Source organism: Crocodylus porosus, unplaced genomic scaffold (genome assembly GCF_001723895.1).
Source record: "Crocodylus porosus isolate Cpor-Errol unplaced genomic scaffold, CroPor_comp1, whole genome shotgun sequence".
NCBI lineage: Eukaryota > Metazoa > Chordata > Crocodylia > Crocodylidae > Crocodylus > Crocodylus porosus.
Window position 1 is genome coordinate 19,781,103 of NW_017728925.1, and position 17,637 is coordinate 19,798,739.

Here is a 17,637-nt window from a genome sequence, read left to right on the forward strand (position 1 = left end):
GCGCAGCAGCTGCGAGTGGCGGCTGCTGGGGAAGCAACGCGGGCTCGACAGTGCTGGCAGGAGCCAGGGGACAGCCACCACGGGCAAGGCTGGCTCGGCAATACCTTTTCTGCACCATCTGCATATGCAGCCGTGATGGCTGAGACTAGGCTTTTAGACACAAAACGACCTCGCTCACTTCACGAGGCTTTAGAGATGCCCGTCAGGAGAGAGGCTTACTGCTTCTGGGAGCGTCAGCACACGTGACGAGGTATGAAGACAAGTCCGCACATCTTCACGTTACGTACAAACCGGTGTGCTCAGGAGGGTAGAAGCAATATTTAAAAAAATGCCTTTAACTAGTTGAGGATGGATTATTTACCCGACTGTTACTGAAGAAACGAGCGTGCACCTAGCGGGGTCTGCTCCATGGAGTGACCTTTAGAACAGCTTTTAAAGAAGCCGCAATGCGACCTGCGGCTGTGCTGAGCTACTACCGGACGGCGCTGGCTGCACGCGTGTAACCTGCCACCTGCCACCCGCTGCCCCGCACCTCGGCCCCTCACGCCTCACGCCTCCTCCCGCGCGGGGGCGGGGCTCACCTGAGGGGGGAGGAGACGGTTGGTCCCTCAGCCCCGCCCCCGCGGGCGCCCCGCCCCGCCCCGGCCCGGCCCCGCCCCGCCCCCCTCGCCTTCGAGCGCTCGCGAGGCACGCGCTCGGCTCGGTTCCGCCTCTCCCCCCGTGACGTCAAGCCAGCCGAGTCAGCGCCTGCGCCCGGAAGCGGTGTGCTGATGTCACGTGACCCGGAAGCGGAAGAGCTTGGTGCTGCCGGACGGGGTCGGCGAGTGGCGGCGGGATCGGAAGCGTCTGTGGCCCCCGCGTCCGCGATGTGAGACCGCGCAGGTGAGCGCCGGACCACGGCTTTCCTCGGCCGGGCAGTGGCTGAGGCTAGCGGTGGCGGGGAGCGCCGGGGACAGTGCGGCGGTTGGCGGGCTGGGCCTCGGCCTCTGCCCCCGGGCCGGGCCCTGCCTCTGCCCCCGGGCCGGGCCCTGCCTCTGCCCCTGCCCGGCCGCGCCGCGCGTCGCCCAGTCCGACCGGGGAGCCTGAAGCCGCCACGGGTCCGCGCCGCCCGGGCCTCCCTCAGCCGTGTGCCGTGTCCGGGCGGGAGGTGGCTGTGCCGGAGTGCCCGTGCCCGGCAGCGCAGCCAAGCCGGTGGGTGTGGGGGAGTGGGGTGGAAACACTGGCTAGAAGATGCCCTCGCACCACCCGCGTCTGGCAAGCAAATGGCTTTTGTCTTTGGATGTGGTTGGCAGAGGTCGTGAAGGGAACTGTGCACGCATCAGGAGGACGGCGTCGCCCTGCTGCGCCTGACCCGCCGGGAACATGCCGACAGAGCAGCCCGCAAGCAGCACACGTCCAGCCACGGTTCACAGGTCATCTCCCCTTCCACATCTGGGCTTCTGGTAACGCAGGTGAAGAAGGGTTTGGACAGCATGTGCAGGGCTTGCTGCCCTTCCCATGTAAAGTGCTTGTCTTTCATGTCAGATTGCCCATAGAAAAAGAAACCAGTAATCCTGCCTAGAAACATTACGCTACAAGAAATAGTGGATTTAGCGTGGTGTCGTCTCATGTTTCAGTTGTATGCTGTGGAGAGATGGTAGTTCAAGCCAAATGTTATTTCAGTGCATTTAACTTCAATTAGCATAGCACTACTAAAAAGGAAAAAAAAAACAGTGATTGCCAACAAATAGGAAGTTGTTAATTCTTCTCCAAACATCCCTAGATTTTGGAACAACTTCCTCCTAGTGTAGGAAAAGATACAAAAATGTCATGACTTATGCATTGAGCTTGCACATTAAAATAATTGTCCATTATAGTATTAATGAAGAGCTGCCCTTGTGTGTTCTTGTTGCATAATTCAGCAATGCCAAGAATAATTTACACGTGACTGCACTCTTTCTGCATCCATACAGCTCACTTTGTGGGATGGGCTGTCATAGGCTGTATAGCTTACCATGCGAGTCAGTGATTCTCAGCCAGGGTGATGCGAGATCTTTTGAAGGGTGCTTTGAGTTGTGCTGAGATAAGCAGGTGTGAGGGAATAAGTTCAGGCTTGTCCCTGCTTGGCTACTACCGGCCCTCTTGCAAGAAAGTAAGCACTGTAATAAAGGCGTACTTTAAAACAGGGTGTCGCTCAATTCACACAAGTTCTGGAGAAGTGTCTCCAGGGGTGTCTTGAGTCTAAAAAGGTTGAGAATCATTGGTGTAAGTGCTGAATTTGTTTAGCTGCGTAGCGATGCCAGTCCTAATGTTTTGCTTATTGTTGTATGTAACAAAAACCATAAACAAGTATCAGTTGGGTATGTTGGTCAAGTAGGCAGCATATTTCAGCTCTACTGTCTGCTTTAACTCTAATTATATTCAAGGTAGTGCATGCTAAATATAACCATAATTGTTCTCCTTTCAACTACACCAGATACAGTGGAGGGAAAGGAGCCATCACGGGGGCTGCTCTTGGAAGCCTTGCAGATGAAGGGAGGTAGTTGGTTCCATGGTTCCTAGCCGGCTTCAGAACTGCTCTCCCTTCATTTTTTAGTTTTCTAGTAGCATCCACTAAGCTACTTATTAGAAGCTTTAAAAAGGACAAATGCTAGTCAGTTTTTCTGCTAATACTACAGTGCTATTAGCAATGCTTGTTAAGTCTCAAGTGCTGCAAATGCTGTGTGTACTCAGTGAGGTTTGTTTGCTTTAAGTGCATGCTCAGGGTAAGTGCACAACCTTTTTTGTACCAAAGCTATGTGCTTAGAGGGAGTGTGCTGTATTTGCAAGCTGAAACTCTTGCAGTGGGGCTGGGTTTCTTTTATCTGGGATGGTGCTGTCTGAGAGAGAGCCTAAAGAAAGGGAGGCTCTTTTTGAAACAGGTAGTCATGTTCATGTAAAGGAGGAACAGTAAAAAGTGAGCAGGGCTGAAAGGTGAATGAAACTAGCTGGGGTTAAAGGTGCTGTGTCATTCTGTTAATTGCCTGGTTCCTAATTCATAGTTGGGCTGTCTTTAGAAATGTGTAAGACAGTTTGACTTCATGGGAGGGCTTCAGAAATAATCTCCCTTCTAATAAGGGATCTTTTAAAATGTGATACTGTCTACTAATAATCAGGAAATCAGCCACTCAGCACTTTGATTGGCTCATACTTCAGATTGGCTAGAATGCAAACTGAACATAATTTTCCATCATGGTGGGCTAAAATTCATCAATCGTTTTCTGTAAAGGAGGAAAAGTAATGATGTTGCTTTTTAATTCTTAATATAGAGATTCCAGATATTTATAGGACTGCATTTTGAAAATATCACACACTGTACAAATGGACATCTTACTCTGGTGTTCTCTCTTGGTTCAAGCAGTTCATAGGGGTCTGGACTCTTTCGGATTGTTGTGAGTGCAGCTGGCAAATTGCTTAACCAGAAGGTAGATACTAGTCTGATGTATTAAAGTGGTGTCTTATTAGGCCACTTTTGATTTAAAGAATTTCCACTAAAATGACTTTTACCTAGCATCTTAAACTGTCTCTAATAAAACATTTATTAAGCCTGACAATAGGCAGTGAAGTAGGCTAGTAGGGTTTCCTCCTGTGAAATGGTCATCAGTTAAAAAGTACATCTAACCATGGTCACACAGTGCCAGACTTGATTTTTAGCTATAAGGCCATCCCTTAATGGTAGGTTTAAGGGATACATCTCAGGTTGCATGAAAAACTACCCTTTGTAAACCTTGTATTAATTTTCAAGAAAGAGAAAAATGCGTTCAATTTATTACGATGGTATTTGCAACCTAAATTATGACACACTCTTCCTGCCCCCCTGCAATTTATATTTTGTATATCTCTGCATAATAGGGTAGTATTATGAAAAGTAAGGCTGATTTAGGCACTTTGAAATGGAACTAAAGTGGTCATAGTCTTGTAAAAGGTTCTCATTTCAACGTTTGCAAGGACTTCTGGGATGGGTTTCCTGTAAGTCCTAAAGATTTGCAGTGCTATTACTAATTTTCTAGCTCCCATGTGTTTGCTTCTTTGGAAGCATTCTCCACTCCTAGCTGGGTATGTGACAGTGGGGTAATCTCTTTTACAATTTCCTTCTGAAATATTTTGACACAACCTGCCTTGTCTTCCTTTCCTACTTCTTAAACCTTGGTGGAGGAACTGGAAGAACTTTCATTTAAAAGGCAAACTTCATCTCTCTCTCTCCAAACCAGAACTGATTGCGTGCTTATGAACTGTTAAATTGTTGTTAGGGGCTTAAGAAGCGATAGATAAGTATGTAAATGGTGGTGCTGCTACTTTCAGTTTTTTCTGTTTGAAATCATGGTACTTGTGAAATTGAGCATACATAAAATTCTCCAGTAAGAAACACTGTCATTTTCCAGTAATTTGTCACTTCCAAACTTACATTCTGAAAAGTATATTCATGGATTACAGACATATTTTTTGTAGACGTGTTGAATGCGTCACCCGCAGAGCCCAGATTCTATTTTAGTTCTGCTTCAATTCAGCTTCCAACTACTGGGTTTTTTGGCTGTCTCAAATACTGTGTATTGCACACCCATATATTTTTAAACAATTATGTAGGAAGAACCACCTGATGATAAATCAGTTGCATTTTTATTTCAGTCTGAATTAATGGGTTTTCTTTTTCCAGAATTTTACTTCCTATCTTCAGGAAGAGTTAGACAAACCTTGATACAAGACCCAAGATAGGTTTTTATTTTTTGGGGGGGGGAAGCAGGGGCTCCCCTGATATTGGTCATTGAAAAGTGTTATTCTTGTTAGCACCTATAACTGTTTAACAGTTTCTTCCTTTCTATGTAGTGAGATAATCTACAAATTTACCTATGCAGTTAAAATAGATCTTTCTATAGTTGTGTTTGAATTCTTAATAAGGTGGGGGGTTTTTTATGTTAAGGATTAGTAACTTTACATTTTGTTGGGCTGTTAGTTATAATTTATTATCTTTTAAAACATTAAGTTAAAAGACTTATTCTTTGTTTCTTTACTGTGTAACTGTTTAAATCCAGATATTTCTCTTCCCTCTGTAACTAAACAGATGGATAGCTCAAAATCCTTAATATATTAATCAAGCTCTTTGCTAAGCTCTTGGGTTTAAATTTTGTTGCATTGTTACACTGAGAATTTCTAAGGAGTTCAGGTTTAGGTTTCCAGTTTAAACAAGAAAAACACTGAATTTAAAAGGTGTTAAATTGAGGGGGGTTGTAATAAATTTTGATGTTACTTCAGTGTTCTTACTGTTTCACAGCTCCACAGCATCTACTTTTGTCTCTCTCTGTCTTTAATTGCAAAAATATGGAAGTTACAAACTCCACTTTAATTACAACTCTGGTAATCATTTTCTTGCAGTATATTGAACTGTGAAGCACTTCTAAAGCATTGCCATCCTTTTAAGGACAAGGGGTTGAGATTTGACTGCCATTTGATCCTTGTATCTGGGTAGAGTAATTGCTGGTACCACTCCAGCTTGCACATGTGCACAGATTTTGTTTTTTGTGGTTGGGTAAGATACAGTAGGAAGTGGTGGGATAATAACTTGCTTTCTGTAGAAAACAAAAAACAAGAATAAAGAAAACAAATTAAAGTTGTAAAAGCTTTATTTTCTGTTCTGTACACCTGCTGATCCAAACATCTTGGCCTAATTAAAGTGTCCCTCCTTTAAGGAGAGACTTGAACCTCAGAAAGTGGCCCAAGCAAACATAACTAACCAGAATTTCTGATGAAGTTGTCTTGAAACTGGTGATCTTTTTCCTCTCTTGCAGCACAGCACTAACTTGTAATGAAATGGAGTCTGGGTCAAGTTCTTTTAGAGTGGAATTTCCTGACTTCTCTAGCACCATTTTACAGAAGCTGAATCAGCAGCGCCAGCAAGGACAGTTATGTGATGTTTCCATTGTAGTTCAGGGCCATCTCTTTAGAGCCCATAAAGCTGTCCTCGCAGCCAGTTCCCCGTACTTCTGCGACCAAGTGCTCCTGAAAAATAGCAGACGAATAGTCCTGCCTGATGTGATGAATCCAAGGGTATTTGAGAATATTCTTCTTTCTACTTACACGGGTCGCCTGGTCATGCCTGCCCCAGAAATTGTCAGTTATTTGACAGCAGCAAGCTTTCTTCAGATGTGGCATGTAGTAGACAAATGTACAGAAGTGCTAGAAGGAAACCCAACAGTGCTTTGTCAGAAGATGAATCATGGCAGTGATCATCAGTCCCCAAGCAGCAGCAGTTATAATGGCCTTGTTGAAACTTTTGAGCTGGGTTCTGGTGGACAGCCTGACTTCCACAAAGGGCAAGAGCTAAGGGATGGTGAAAATGAAGAAGAAAGCTCGAAAGACGAGTTGTCATCTCAAGTAACAGAACATGAGTATCTTCCCAGTAACTCTTCAACAGAACATGACAGACTGAGCACAGGAATGACAAGTCAGGACGGTGAAGAGGGAGCTAGCGACAGTGCAGAATATCAGTATACAAGACCTCTCTACAGCAAACCCAGCATCATGTCACACAAACGTTGGATCCATGTGAAACCAGAAAGATTTGAACAGGACTGTGAAGGTGCAGATAATCCTTATGATGAGCACCAAGTCTCCGAGTCCATGAATGCCATACAGCCAGAGCATCCTATCCAGTCTTCAGGTGTCGAAGACTTTAACATCAGTGACAAAAAGATAGAACCAGAGTTTGATGAACAGGGTGATGAGGGTAACTATGATGAGCAAGTTGATTTCTATGGCTCTTCTATGGAAGAATTTTCAGGTGAAAGGGCAGATGGAAATGTAAGTGTTCACAGACCAGATGTTATGATAGCAGCAGGGTATGGTGAAAATGTTGAAATGGCTGCAGGAATTAAAGAAGAAACCTCCCTCTCTGGATTCTCACATGCTGACAAACTATATCCCTGTCAGTGTGGTAAAAGCTTTACGCACAAGAGCCAGAGGGATCGGCATATGAGTATGCACCTTGGCCTTCGGCCTTATGGTTGCGGGGTCTGTGGTAAGAAATTCAAAATGAAACACCACCTTGTTGGCCACATGAAAATCCACACAGGCATCAAACCATATGAGTGTAACATCTGCGGGAAAAGATTTATGTGGCGGGACAGTTTTCATCGGCATGTCACTTCTTGTAGTAAATCATACCAGGCTACCAAAGTTGAGCAGAATACTACTGAGATGAACTGAAACGTAGTAAATGTTGTTTAGTAGATTAAGCAAAACAGGCTAATTATGCAAATACTGTCTGGTACTTGCTATTGTGACATTTTAGGGTGTTTTTTAAAAAGTTCTAAGGGTGTTGCTGATTTAAGCAGATCAGATCTTATTGTCCGTCTACTGATGCCACTCTACAAGCTTTAGATATAAAAGATTTTCAAGTGGCTAATTCATGCGACTCGTAATCTGTAAATAGTGACGGCCACTTGTGGTAATTTTTTCCTTGTTGGGCATCCTCTTTTAGTAAGTGTCATACAACCACAAAGTGAGGCCCAGTCCCCAAAAGAATTATTTAAGGTTCCAATCCTGCAAATATGTATTTCTGTGTATAACTGTATGCATGTGAGTGGCCTTATTGAGAAGTGGACAACAATAACACCACCACAAGATTGCTAGTCTGGTAAACCTAACTATTTGTAGGCGTCAAAGCTCTTGACAAACAAGTAAGATTTCAACCTGTAGAATAACTTGTCTGCCTGCAACTGAACAGAGACCACCAACACCCTTTACATAGGTAACTTAAGTAGCCTTTAGAGCGCCACAGCATTTAATGGAAAGGTATTATTTGGATAATTTTTCTGCCCATTTTGGTAAAGTGTCTGGTCCTAGCTAGTATTGGGCCTAATTCTTTTTATCCATTTTTGTAAAGCACTTGGTTATATATTGTTGGACAGTGCATACATTTAAGACTGAATTAAATTATAACCGTCTTGGCTTAACAGCCTAATGCTGTGGCAGGTCTGGCTGCCTTTTAATTACTACATCATTACAGAACATCTAGCAGTCACAAGGGTGGCCAACTGTCAAAATGTGTAACAAAAACAAACAAACAACCCTCTGCAAAGTTGGTATTAATCCAGAACACTCAGTTAAGCATTTAAATTATAGTTTGTTTTGGAATTTAATGGATCACTGCAGCAGCAAGTACCAAACTCAGTGAACAATACAAACAGATTTGTTTTTGGTACTAAAATTTATTTGAAGATTTCTATCTAGTTTTAGTTCATAGCTTCTAAACACTTGCTTCAGTAAGTGGTTGTTAGTCACAGACAGACTATTTAAATACTTAATTCTTTACTGTTTGATCAGTCAGGTTTTTAGTACAGGTTCTTGGTACTGAACTACTGTGACTCTGATCATTTTCAGAGCCACAAGCAGCCAGAGTTGTTTCCCCTCCAAATGAAGCCTGTTGCTGACCACTTAAATTGCCCAGTTGGGATCCCTTTTAATGGTACAGTGGGATATAGGGCTGCAGAGAAGTTTCAAGCTTGGGAGCAACTTCTGGATCCTTGACAGTGAGAAGGTGGTGCTTGTGCTCCATGAAGAGGATGTGTTATCCACTGGACTCATGTTCTAGCAGTTTGTGTGGAGCAATGTTGTAGTTTTGAGGGATGCTACCAGCCCTGCAGGTGAGAGTGGATGCATCAGTTGTAATGCTGGCAATAGGATTTACTAATTGAAAGCCTTTGCACTCCTACTTAAAAGCAGTTAACTTTACTTTGTACTTTATGGCCCAACATAAGATGGAAGGAGCCTCCTTAGCATAAATGGGTCACTATCAGAATGGGTAAGAGTCAATGTGTTTGCAACCCACTTCCAGCATAACAGTTCGGGACAATTGCTAGCCTGCTTCAAATGGCTACCAGCTATGACTGTCTCCTGAAGATGGATGTCTGGGATAAGGTGGCGTTTATTGCTTGTCGGGCTACTATCTCTGGTCACTTCTGTTTTGGCATATTAATTATAAACTTTTAAGTAAAATGATTTTGGCTTGAAGGCTCTTAAATTTTACTCTGTCAGTTCTTCAGATATTTTTCATATGAAATTTTGTTAAAATAGATGATCCCAAATATGAAGATTCCATTGCAGGCAATGGATACAAATGGCCCAGCACCAAGGAGTTCCTGTTCCTAGCACTTAATTGGACTCTACAATAAACCATGTGGCCATGTGTAGCCCTTGTAATCAAGGTAACTAAACAGGGATTTGCTCACTAACACTGTAACTTGCTCAATGTATAGAAGCACTTTGTATTTAAAAATCTTTATAAGTATGTTTTTTAAACTTAGAAATGATATATTCCCTCAATAGTTTGTTTCCATGTTAACACTGTCTTTTTAATCTTGAAATTTATAGTGGTAACAGGTTATTTCCTTGTCTATTCAGAAAAGCATAGAAGGCGGTGTTCCAGCATTCACTGGCCCAGTTTTTCCATTACCTTCTCCCTTCCCAGTCCCATGTACTGGAAGACTTTTCTGCACGTTCCATTCTTTACTGCTGTGGGAAAGATTCTCCTGCTCATTTCAGGATTGTTCTAGCATAGTCATTTTTATCCTCTTTCATACAGGGACCCCCATGTTACGACTGAAAATTTTGGGGACCTTTCTCCAATCTTGCTATAAAGAAGAGAGTGGTCACAAACCCCAGGTTGAGAATCCATAGTCAAGCAGTCCATCAGACCCATCCCCTACAGTGCTGCCAGCAAAGCCCTTTCTTCTACCAGTTTGAGAACTTTTATATGGGTCTTTTAAATGTTAACGGCAAATAGGAATACTGTTTAGATAACTTTGAAATAGAGCTTTAAAATAAAATGTACTAAAAAAGACACTTTTTAAAGGTTTTATACAGGTGCAGTAGATGCATATAAATAATGTTTATCCTTTAATAGTGACTTGTCATGGATGATAAATTTCTAATATTGGTCTAATGCTGTCCTACCTAACGTTTTGACATTGTGTTGAAACCCCACATATGTGATTCCATTAATGTTTATAACACTTGACGCTTGGATCTTTTGGTTTTAAACCACATGAAATGGCTTGGGTACAAGGAAGTATTTGCCATAGAAGATTTTTCTCCAGAGTTCTCACTTCTACCTGTTCCACTCAAGCTAACCAAGATAAAGAAGTATGGATACAGCTTTTTGCAGAGTTTGCAAGCACTATTAGTACGATGACTTTGTTCCAGCAACAAAGATGCTTGCTATTTTGGGTGAAACGAGACATTCATATTAAGGTCAATTTTAAGCACTTCTGCTTATGCTTTATTTTAAAGACATTTGTGCATTTTTTCCCACCTGTACTTTAGTGTTGTCTCTTTGCTGTGGGGTGTTATCAAAGTGGGCATTTTGTAAACACCTGAATTATTGTAAAGAGAGAGAAGTCCTGCCAATGATGACATCTCATAAAGATATTATATTTTTCTCTCGTCTGTTCAGTCACTGGATTTGAAATGTTCATTACCATGGTGTTTAAGTTAACTACAACTCTGTAAGTCGTCTGCTGCCATGGTGACACATTTCAAAACTTCTGTTCTTCATGGATCTGTGAATCTTGATGTAGTAGTCTTATTCTCCTTGACTGCGGTTCCTGTTTTGTACATTAGTATTTGAAAGCCCTGCCTTTACAACTGCAGGGAGCAGCTGTCTTAGAAGCCTAAAAAAATAAGGCTGCAAAGGGCCTCAGGAAGTCACCTAGTCCAACTCCCTTCTCAAGGATCCCCACCTAAACCATCCTAGTCAAGTATTTGTCTAACTGCTCTTAAATTTCCAAAAATGAAAATTCCACAACCTCTGTGGATATCCTTCGCCAATGCTTAACCACCTTCATAATGAAAAAAGTTTTCTAATATCTAATCTGAATATCCCCTGCTACAATTTGAGAGCATTACTCCTCATCCTTTGTGTTGCTCTCCGCTGGACTCTTAATCTTTCTGCAGCTTTCTTGAAGTGTACTGTGTCCAGTTTCAGGCCCCGCTCCAGGTAAGACTCCACCAGTCTTGAATCCAGTGGAAAGATAATTTCCCTTGATTTGCAACTTGTTAATGCAACCCAGTATGCTGTTGGCTCTGCTGCAGTGAGAGCACACATTTGACTCATACCTTAATGGTCCACTGTAACTCCCATGTCCCTTTCTGCAGAAGTACAGCCTAGCTAGTTCTCTAGTCTGTCTTTGAATGTGTCATTTGTTTCATAGGTGAGCAGATAAGACTCTGAAAGACATGACTGGAAGATCTTTGTTCTCAGTTCTCCCCTCTGATGTGCTGCTGAATTCAGGCAACTACTTGCATCCCTGTGCACTTCCAGCAGCTGAGTATAATCAAATGCCACACTTCAGAGTCCACGGAAGAGCTCAGAGACTCCCAAATTCTGATGTCCTTATTGTAAGGTCTGCGCTAACATCCCTGTACTTTTGGGCATGAAATAATGGAGAGCCTTCAAGCCCTCTAAACAGAACATGATTGGGCTGGTGTCAGTAAGATAACCTTTTTTTTTGACTCCCAAGAAGCTATAGTTGTACATATAGTTTGTCAGCTCCATTTTGCAACACTGAAAGGTTCCATAAAACAGTAAAGGAAGGTTGCTGTATTCCTCAGTTACGTGCATTTATGAGGGTTTTTTTAGGCAAAAGCTCTAAGCTCTCAGTGCCGAAGGGAGATGCTGGAAAAAAAAGTAGTATATTTTTTTAAATGATGAATCTGTCGGACTCTGATTTTGCTTGAAGCTTGTGTCAGTTGATTGCTGCATTTTTTGTTTTCCGTGGGATTCCAGAACATCTTCCAGAAATGTAACTGTTTATTCAAGTCAGGTGAATCTTCCCCAATGAGCTTAATTTTTTACTTATAAAATAGTAAAGTTGCATATCTTGATATTTTGTGAGATGTTATGCCTGTATTGCAAAGGTTGGATAGTTTTGTCTCTATAAAATTGCTGTCCTAATTGCACAGCATGGTTTTAATTAATTTAATGTTGCTGTTCAATATTTTCTTCTTATAGAAGAGACCCATGCCCTTTTTTGTATAACATGTTTTAATAAATGTTATCTGTCAGTTTTGTAAAAGCTTTCTTTTTTGTGTGTACAAAACTAATGCATGTGTAGTTCTAGAATAGTATATGCAGCTCTTGTCATGAAGAATAACAACTCGAACAAAACTTTAGTACTTCAAGAAGATGCCAGTTCGTATCACTATCATCATGGATAACAATAAAATAAGGAAACGAACCTAGCAATAGGAGTTTATCAAAGTGTTTGGTTTGCCTGTCAGTGTTGTTTCTTAAGTTCCAATTTCAGGCTGCTGAACCTGTAAAACTGCCTGCTACAGTAGGTACTGTTTTACCTCCTTCATTAATATGTATCTCATTAGGGTTAGGGTGGTAAGTTCTGACTAAAATGAACAACTAAAACAAAACTGCTGTTTTATGGTATCTTCAGTCCTGAGATTCCTCTCTTGTGATGTTACAGCAGACATTCTAAATAGAAGTTTGAAATGACCCACTCTTTAGTCTTACTACTGCTCTACATTTTGCCTTCGTTTCTGTTGGAAAGGTGACAGTGTTCCACATCTGGAACTGGGGTAGCTCAGCCTCCTCGGGAATTTTGTCATAGTTGTCTACATCACAAAAATCAATACCAGAATTCCACTGGCTCTATCATCTGTAGCAAAAAAGGTTAATTTAAATAAATAAACAACTTGTGCTTATACAGAAGGTTCTGGAAGATCGGTGCATGAAAGGACTGTTATGATTCAGTCTTGCTGCTACAGTCAGTTGTGCATGCCCACAAGGAAGCAAGCAGAACCTTTTGCAACTATTAGGCACCAACCTCTATCATATTTCAATGCCAACATAGTGTGCATCATAATGGAAATGTGAATCTGTCCCACTGGAATAACTTTTTGTCAGTCTTAATTCTATGGCCTGTATTTATACGGGGATCAGAGTGTGCTTCTGGCCCTAAAAGTCTTAACCCTGGTTGTTGTATATGTGCTTCCCTCATGCTGCATCTTCAGGGCTTCTCTTCATGCAAGATTTCAAAAAATCACAAAATACCCTGCAGCTAGTGAAGATATTAGCACCTGTTTTGTGTAAGAACTCTATTTTTTGGTGTACCATAATGTCTTAAGGTACCTAGGCCTTAAGTAGAAAAGAAACTCCTGGAAGAAGACAACTAATCCAGGGTGATTCCACCCCTATGTTCTTCAGAGCAAGTGGAATGACACTAGTCTGATCTTATATGAAACATGTTTCTTCTAAAATTGCTAGTAGATCAATAAGAATTTACTTTGTTTTTCTATTCCTAGATGTATTTTAAAATGATGGCCTCTGCTATATTTTGGATGTTGATGCATTTTAATCTGCATGATGGTTTTTAAAATAAGATTTCCAGATATTTTCAGGAGGGAGAAAAAATCACATCAGTATGGAGGGTTATGTCAGACTGACAGTACAACCAGAAGGAAAAATGATAGTCTAGCTTAATTTAAATGTGTTTTGCTGTACTAGTAATCAAAATGTGGTGAGTAGACAACATGCAGAAATCACTAAGTAATCTAGCTGAGTGATGTCAAGGGTTGGTTTGTTTGTTTTTATAAACAAGCAGAATTGCCAGTTAACTACAGTCAAAGTTAGTTATGTATAAGTGGGATGAACAGATACTTAACATACAAATACAAATTGACACCATTGTGACTGACAGCTCCCATCCCAAATAAGGTTCTAGCGATTTCCTTGTGCAATTTGTCCTATCATTTGTACCATAGGGGGGAGAGGTGTCAGGGTTAAGTGTTTAATTAAGTACCACTTAGTCTGCCTACCCCACTTGTTTACCCTCACCCATCCTTTTCTTTCCCCACCCCCTAAAAAAAACCCCAAAAACAGTTTAATGGTATGAGTTTGAAACTGCAGCAGTTGTAGTTGGGCTTTATTTACCTGGGAAGAGGAGCTGAGTCACCAGTTAACAATGAAGGGTTGCAGCATACCCCACACGTGGATATCACTAGTAACTAACCCCAAGTTTAGGTGTAAATGACTTCTCTTTGCCTCTAGTATCCATTCCAGTCTGTTGCATTTAATAATTATGAGATAAAAATATGTTTTGAGATTTCTTCTTTCACTTTTTTGTCTCTTCTATTTTGTCTGTTAATAGACTTGGCTAAACTATAGTTAAGGGCTTTTACACTAGTACGATAGGATAAAGTGCCAAATGAGTTAACTTGACATAAAATTACACTGAAATTATTAGGTAAATTTTTAAGTAATGGGCAATGTTTATTAAAACTGGCTGCAGTATGTACCACTTTACAGGTAGCATATGTTCATGGCTCAGTCCCCTTTAGTGGTAAGTGGGACACCAGATAGAGTAGTGAACTATGTAGGAGGAAAAAAGGACCTGTAGCATGGAGAAAAATGAGAATGAGATGAGCAAAAGGTATAGGGAAGAAACCTAAATAGAAAACGCATTTTGGAGGCTTTGGGGATGATTAGATCTGGTACAACTTTGAAATGCTCTTTCAAAGTTTTTTGCTTAAGACTGGGAAGAATATTTTCCTTCCGAAGAACGAATGGACTTTTCTTTAGTTTAAACAGGTCATTCGGCTAATCCCCATAAAACATAATATTCACACCCAGTTCCATTTTCAAGCAATGTGACCTACAACAGTTCATATTTAATTTCTTTATGAATCTGGTAACTGTAATCTACATATTCCATTACATTTCCCTGCATTGTTCATCATTTTAGCTCCGACTCACTTTATTACTTGCAGAAGCTATAGGTAGGGCTTGGCTCTCCATTGAAGTAGAGCTGACAACTGCTCCAAAAAAACTTAATGAGCTGTACAACAGAACTTCAGGCTGCTAGAGAAGCCTGTGTTGTGCCCCTACCTCCAATCATTTGCAAATGTGCTTCTAAAAAAGAAAATAGGAATAAGCTGTCCACATCTTTTCCCTGACCTAACCACTGATAACTAGCTAACTTCTGGAGTGCTGGCCTTGATCAATTTGATGGGGAGAATGTATCAAAGTATGCAAGAAGATGTTGTGGCCTGCTAGATGTGTGTTCTGTACTTGACTCTGCCACCAACCTCCTGGGCAAGTCACTGCTTCTCTGTACCTTGACACAATAGAGAAATACACTAATACTAGTGTGATGGGCTGGCTGGCAGTGACCTGGCCCAGGGGTTTTGAAAGGGCAAAAGATAATTGGAGGAGTTGGGATTCCCTTTCTTCACCAATCCAGTAATGATTTGGCCCAGCGGTTTTGAAGGGGCAAAAGATGAGTGGAGGACTTGGAATTCCCTTTCTGCACCAATTGGGCCCCAGAGACTCACTCTCCTCTCCCACCCGTGTCCCGATTGGCCCCTTGGGTCACCTGGAGGGGGATAAAGGGGACACCATGGGCGGACTCAGGAGCCAGAGATCAGTGAGGGACAACAATGAAGAAGCTTCATAGAGCTGAGCTAGTGGGGCAGGAGCAGTGCCCCAGAAAAGCCTGAAAGAGCAGGACCTGCAGGCAGCAGTGGGACCCTCAGCAGTGCAGCATGTGGCTGGCAGGAGAGGCTCCCCACTGGGCTCCAGGATCCCCAAGGAGAGGCTGCAGCCAGCAGGACAGGTTCTCCCGCTCCAAGAAAGATCTGAGCAGCGACCTGAGAGGTTCCCAGTTCTGCATCCAGCTCCAAACAGAGGCCAGGCAGCTTGACTTGAGGTCGGGCTCCGGGAAGGTCAAGGCCCCTAGCAGGCTGGAGCAGTGCCACCAGTGGTGGCTGTATGGTAGCATTCCTGTGGGGGATCTGGGTTCTCAGCTGAGGTGACTTGGGGTGAGATAAAAAGAAGCAAATTTTCTTGCAGTGGAAAGAGGCCATTGTGTTTTCCCCCACTTTCTCCCCCTCCAGTACCAAGGGCCTATGTTTCCTTGTCATTTAACATTTTGCATTTTGCGCCCTTTGTATATTTCACCAACCCATATTGTTTGTTCTGCTGTTTGAATTCTATATTTTGTTACTCGTTTTCTCAGTGATTGTAAGTGTCTAACCTTTGTTGAATCCTGCCCCCTTGGGGCGTTTTAGTGTCCACTATATGCCTATTATGTTACCAGTATTAAAAGGTATATGGTTAACTCCCCATTGGTGGTCTGGCTCTGCTCTATAGGGGAGGAGAGTCCCTACACCTCCCACAGCGCTTGTGTACCTGCTTTGAACCCTTCAATTGGAGAGGGGGTACCTCTTGGAGTACCGCCCAGGTTACACTAGCAAATTGCCCATCAAAAATGACAGAGCAGAGATGGAGCCCTGTGTCTGGCCCTGCACCCCCCATTCCCCCGCAGCTCTGGGTCCAGCCCCACTCTACACCTCCTCCCCACCATTCTGGGTCCAGCCCTGCTCCAATCCCCACCCATCTCCCCTCAGGTCCAACCCCTGCTACTCCACATCTGTCTGGCCCCTGTCCACCTGCCTCCCTGTCCCTGCAGCTGTTCTGCGGGGATGCCGCTATGGTGATTGCCCCCCTTTGCCCTCAGGCAGGGAGGTGTGGGGAAGCTTTGCTGCTTGGGCAGCCGGGGTGTTTGCTGCTGACACAAACTTACCTGGCAGTGGCTCAGACTTGGGGCTGTGTGGGCAATTGCCACCTGCCCTCTCTGCAGCACATGCGGGTGTCCAAAAGCATTATGGACAGACAGACACAGACCGACAGACAGTCTTTTATTATATTGGAATTCTCAGTAGAGTGTTTTGATATCTGTTGGTGAAGATGCTTATGACATCAGGTATCACTACCCAGGATTTCACAAGTCAAGGTGCGTGAGGAAGTGTCTTCCCTTTGAACTTGCTGACTTATGTCAATGTGATCATTTTATCTACCTACCAAAAACTTTGACAAAAGAAATGTGATGGGTATGCATAATTAACAGAAGGCAAGAAGGAAAGGAAACTGTCTGAACTGTAATTTATGCATGGCTCTCAGCAAGCACAAGCCATTTCTTTTGTGTACAAGTATTTGAGACAGTTCCACATAAGCTGATCGGATCCGGTTCTGCCAGGTTGTGCTTCCCTCCCTGTGGTTGAAACTGCCACGGGCTTTGCTGGCGCTGCACAGGGCCGCACCGTCTCAGCGCTGCCAGGGGAGAGCTTCACCAGGCTGGTGTCGCCTCCCCCACACCAGGTAAAACATGTTTCCTTATCGCAGTCAGTTAGGATCTCTTCTCAGCTCCGAGTTGAACGTGTACGTTTGTGGTGCTAAAGTACAGCTTGACGCTCGCCAAAACGCTCAGTCGTGTTACGAAGCCACCCTGCGGCCGGGCGGCCCGTAACTAGCCTGGCCTCGGCGTCCGTGTTGGACTGACTGAGCGGCTCTGATGGACGCGCGTTCCCGGCGTCGTGCCGGCCGCCCCAGGCTGCAGCGGGGGACGCGGCCCTCGAGCCGCGCCGCTTCTGGAGCGGTGCCTCCGTGACCGGCACGCGCCGGCGACACCTGTGCGCCGAGCAGCCAGGGTGTGCGCACACGGCGCGAGGACGAGCCGGCGTCCAGCGGGGGCGGGCGAGCGGCAGGCGGGCGCGGCGCGTTTCTCCGGACGCCGGGCGGGACGGGCCTGTGGGCGCGCGGGGCCGGCGCTGCATGAG

The 17,637-nt window shown here is 43.5% G+C and overlaps 1 protein-coding gene across 3 annotated transcripts; it reads left to right on the forward strand.

The window, feature by feature from the left end:
* The first annotated feature begins 794 nt into the window (after positions 1-794).
* On the forward strand, positions 795-12,086 carry ZBTB43 (zinc finger and BTB domain containing 43). Of its 3 annotated transcripts, XM_019541060.1 has the most exons (3): positions 796-882; positions 1,293-1,412; positions 5,802-12,086. In XM_019541060.1, the coding sequence occupies exons 2-3, from the start codon at positions 1,363-1,365 to the stop codon at positions 7,216-7,218; spliced, it is 1,467 nt and encodes a 488-aa protein (XP_019396605.1). In that variant the 5' UTR covers positions 796-882; positions 1,293-1,362; the 3' UTR covers positions 7,219-12,086. The 3 variants fall into 3 exon arrangements, with proteins under 3 accessions (XP_019396607.1, XP_019396605.1, XP_019396606.1); XM_019541062.1 differs by lacking the exon at positions 1,293-1,412 and having other exon boundaries at positions 795-882; XM_019541061.1 differs by lacking the exon at positions 796-882 and having other exon boundaries at positions 1,321-1,451.
* Positions 12,087-17,637: the final 5,551 nt, after the last annotated feature.

Coding starts and splice junctions, on each gene's coding strand:
- ZBTB43 (XM_019541060.1), top strand. CDS start 1,363: ATGCCGACAGAGCAGCCCGCAAGCAGCACACGTCCAGCCACGGTTCAC. Junction 1,413..5,801: donor CGTCCAGCCACGGTTCACAG/GTCATCTCCCCT, acceptor CCTCTCTTGCAG/CACAGCACTAACTTGTAATG.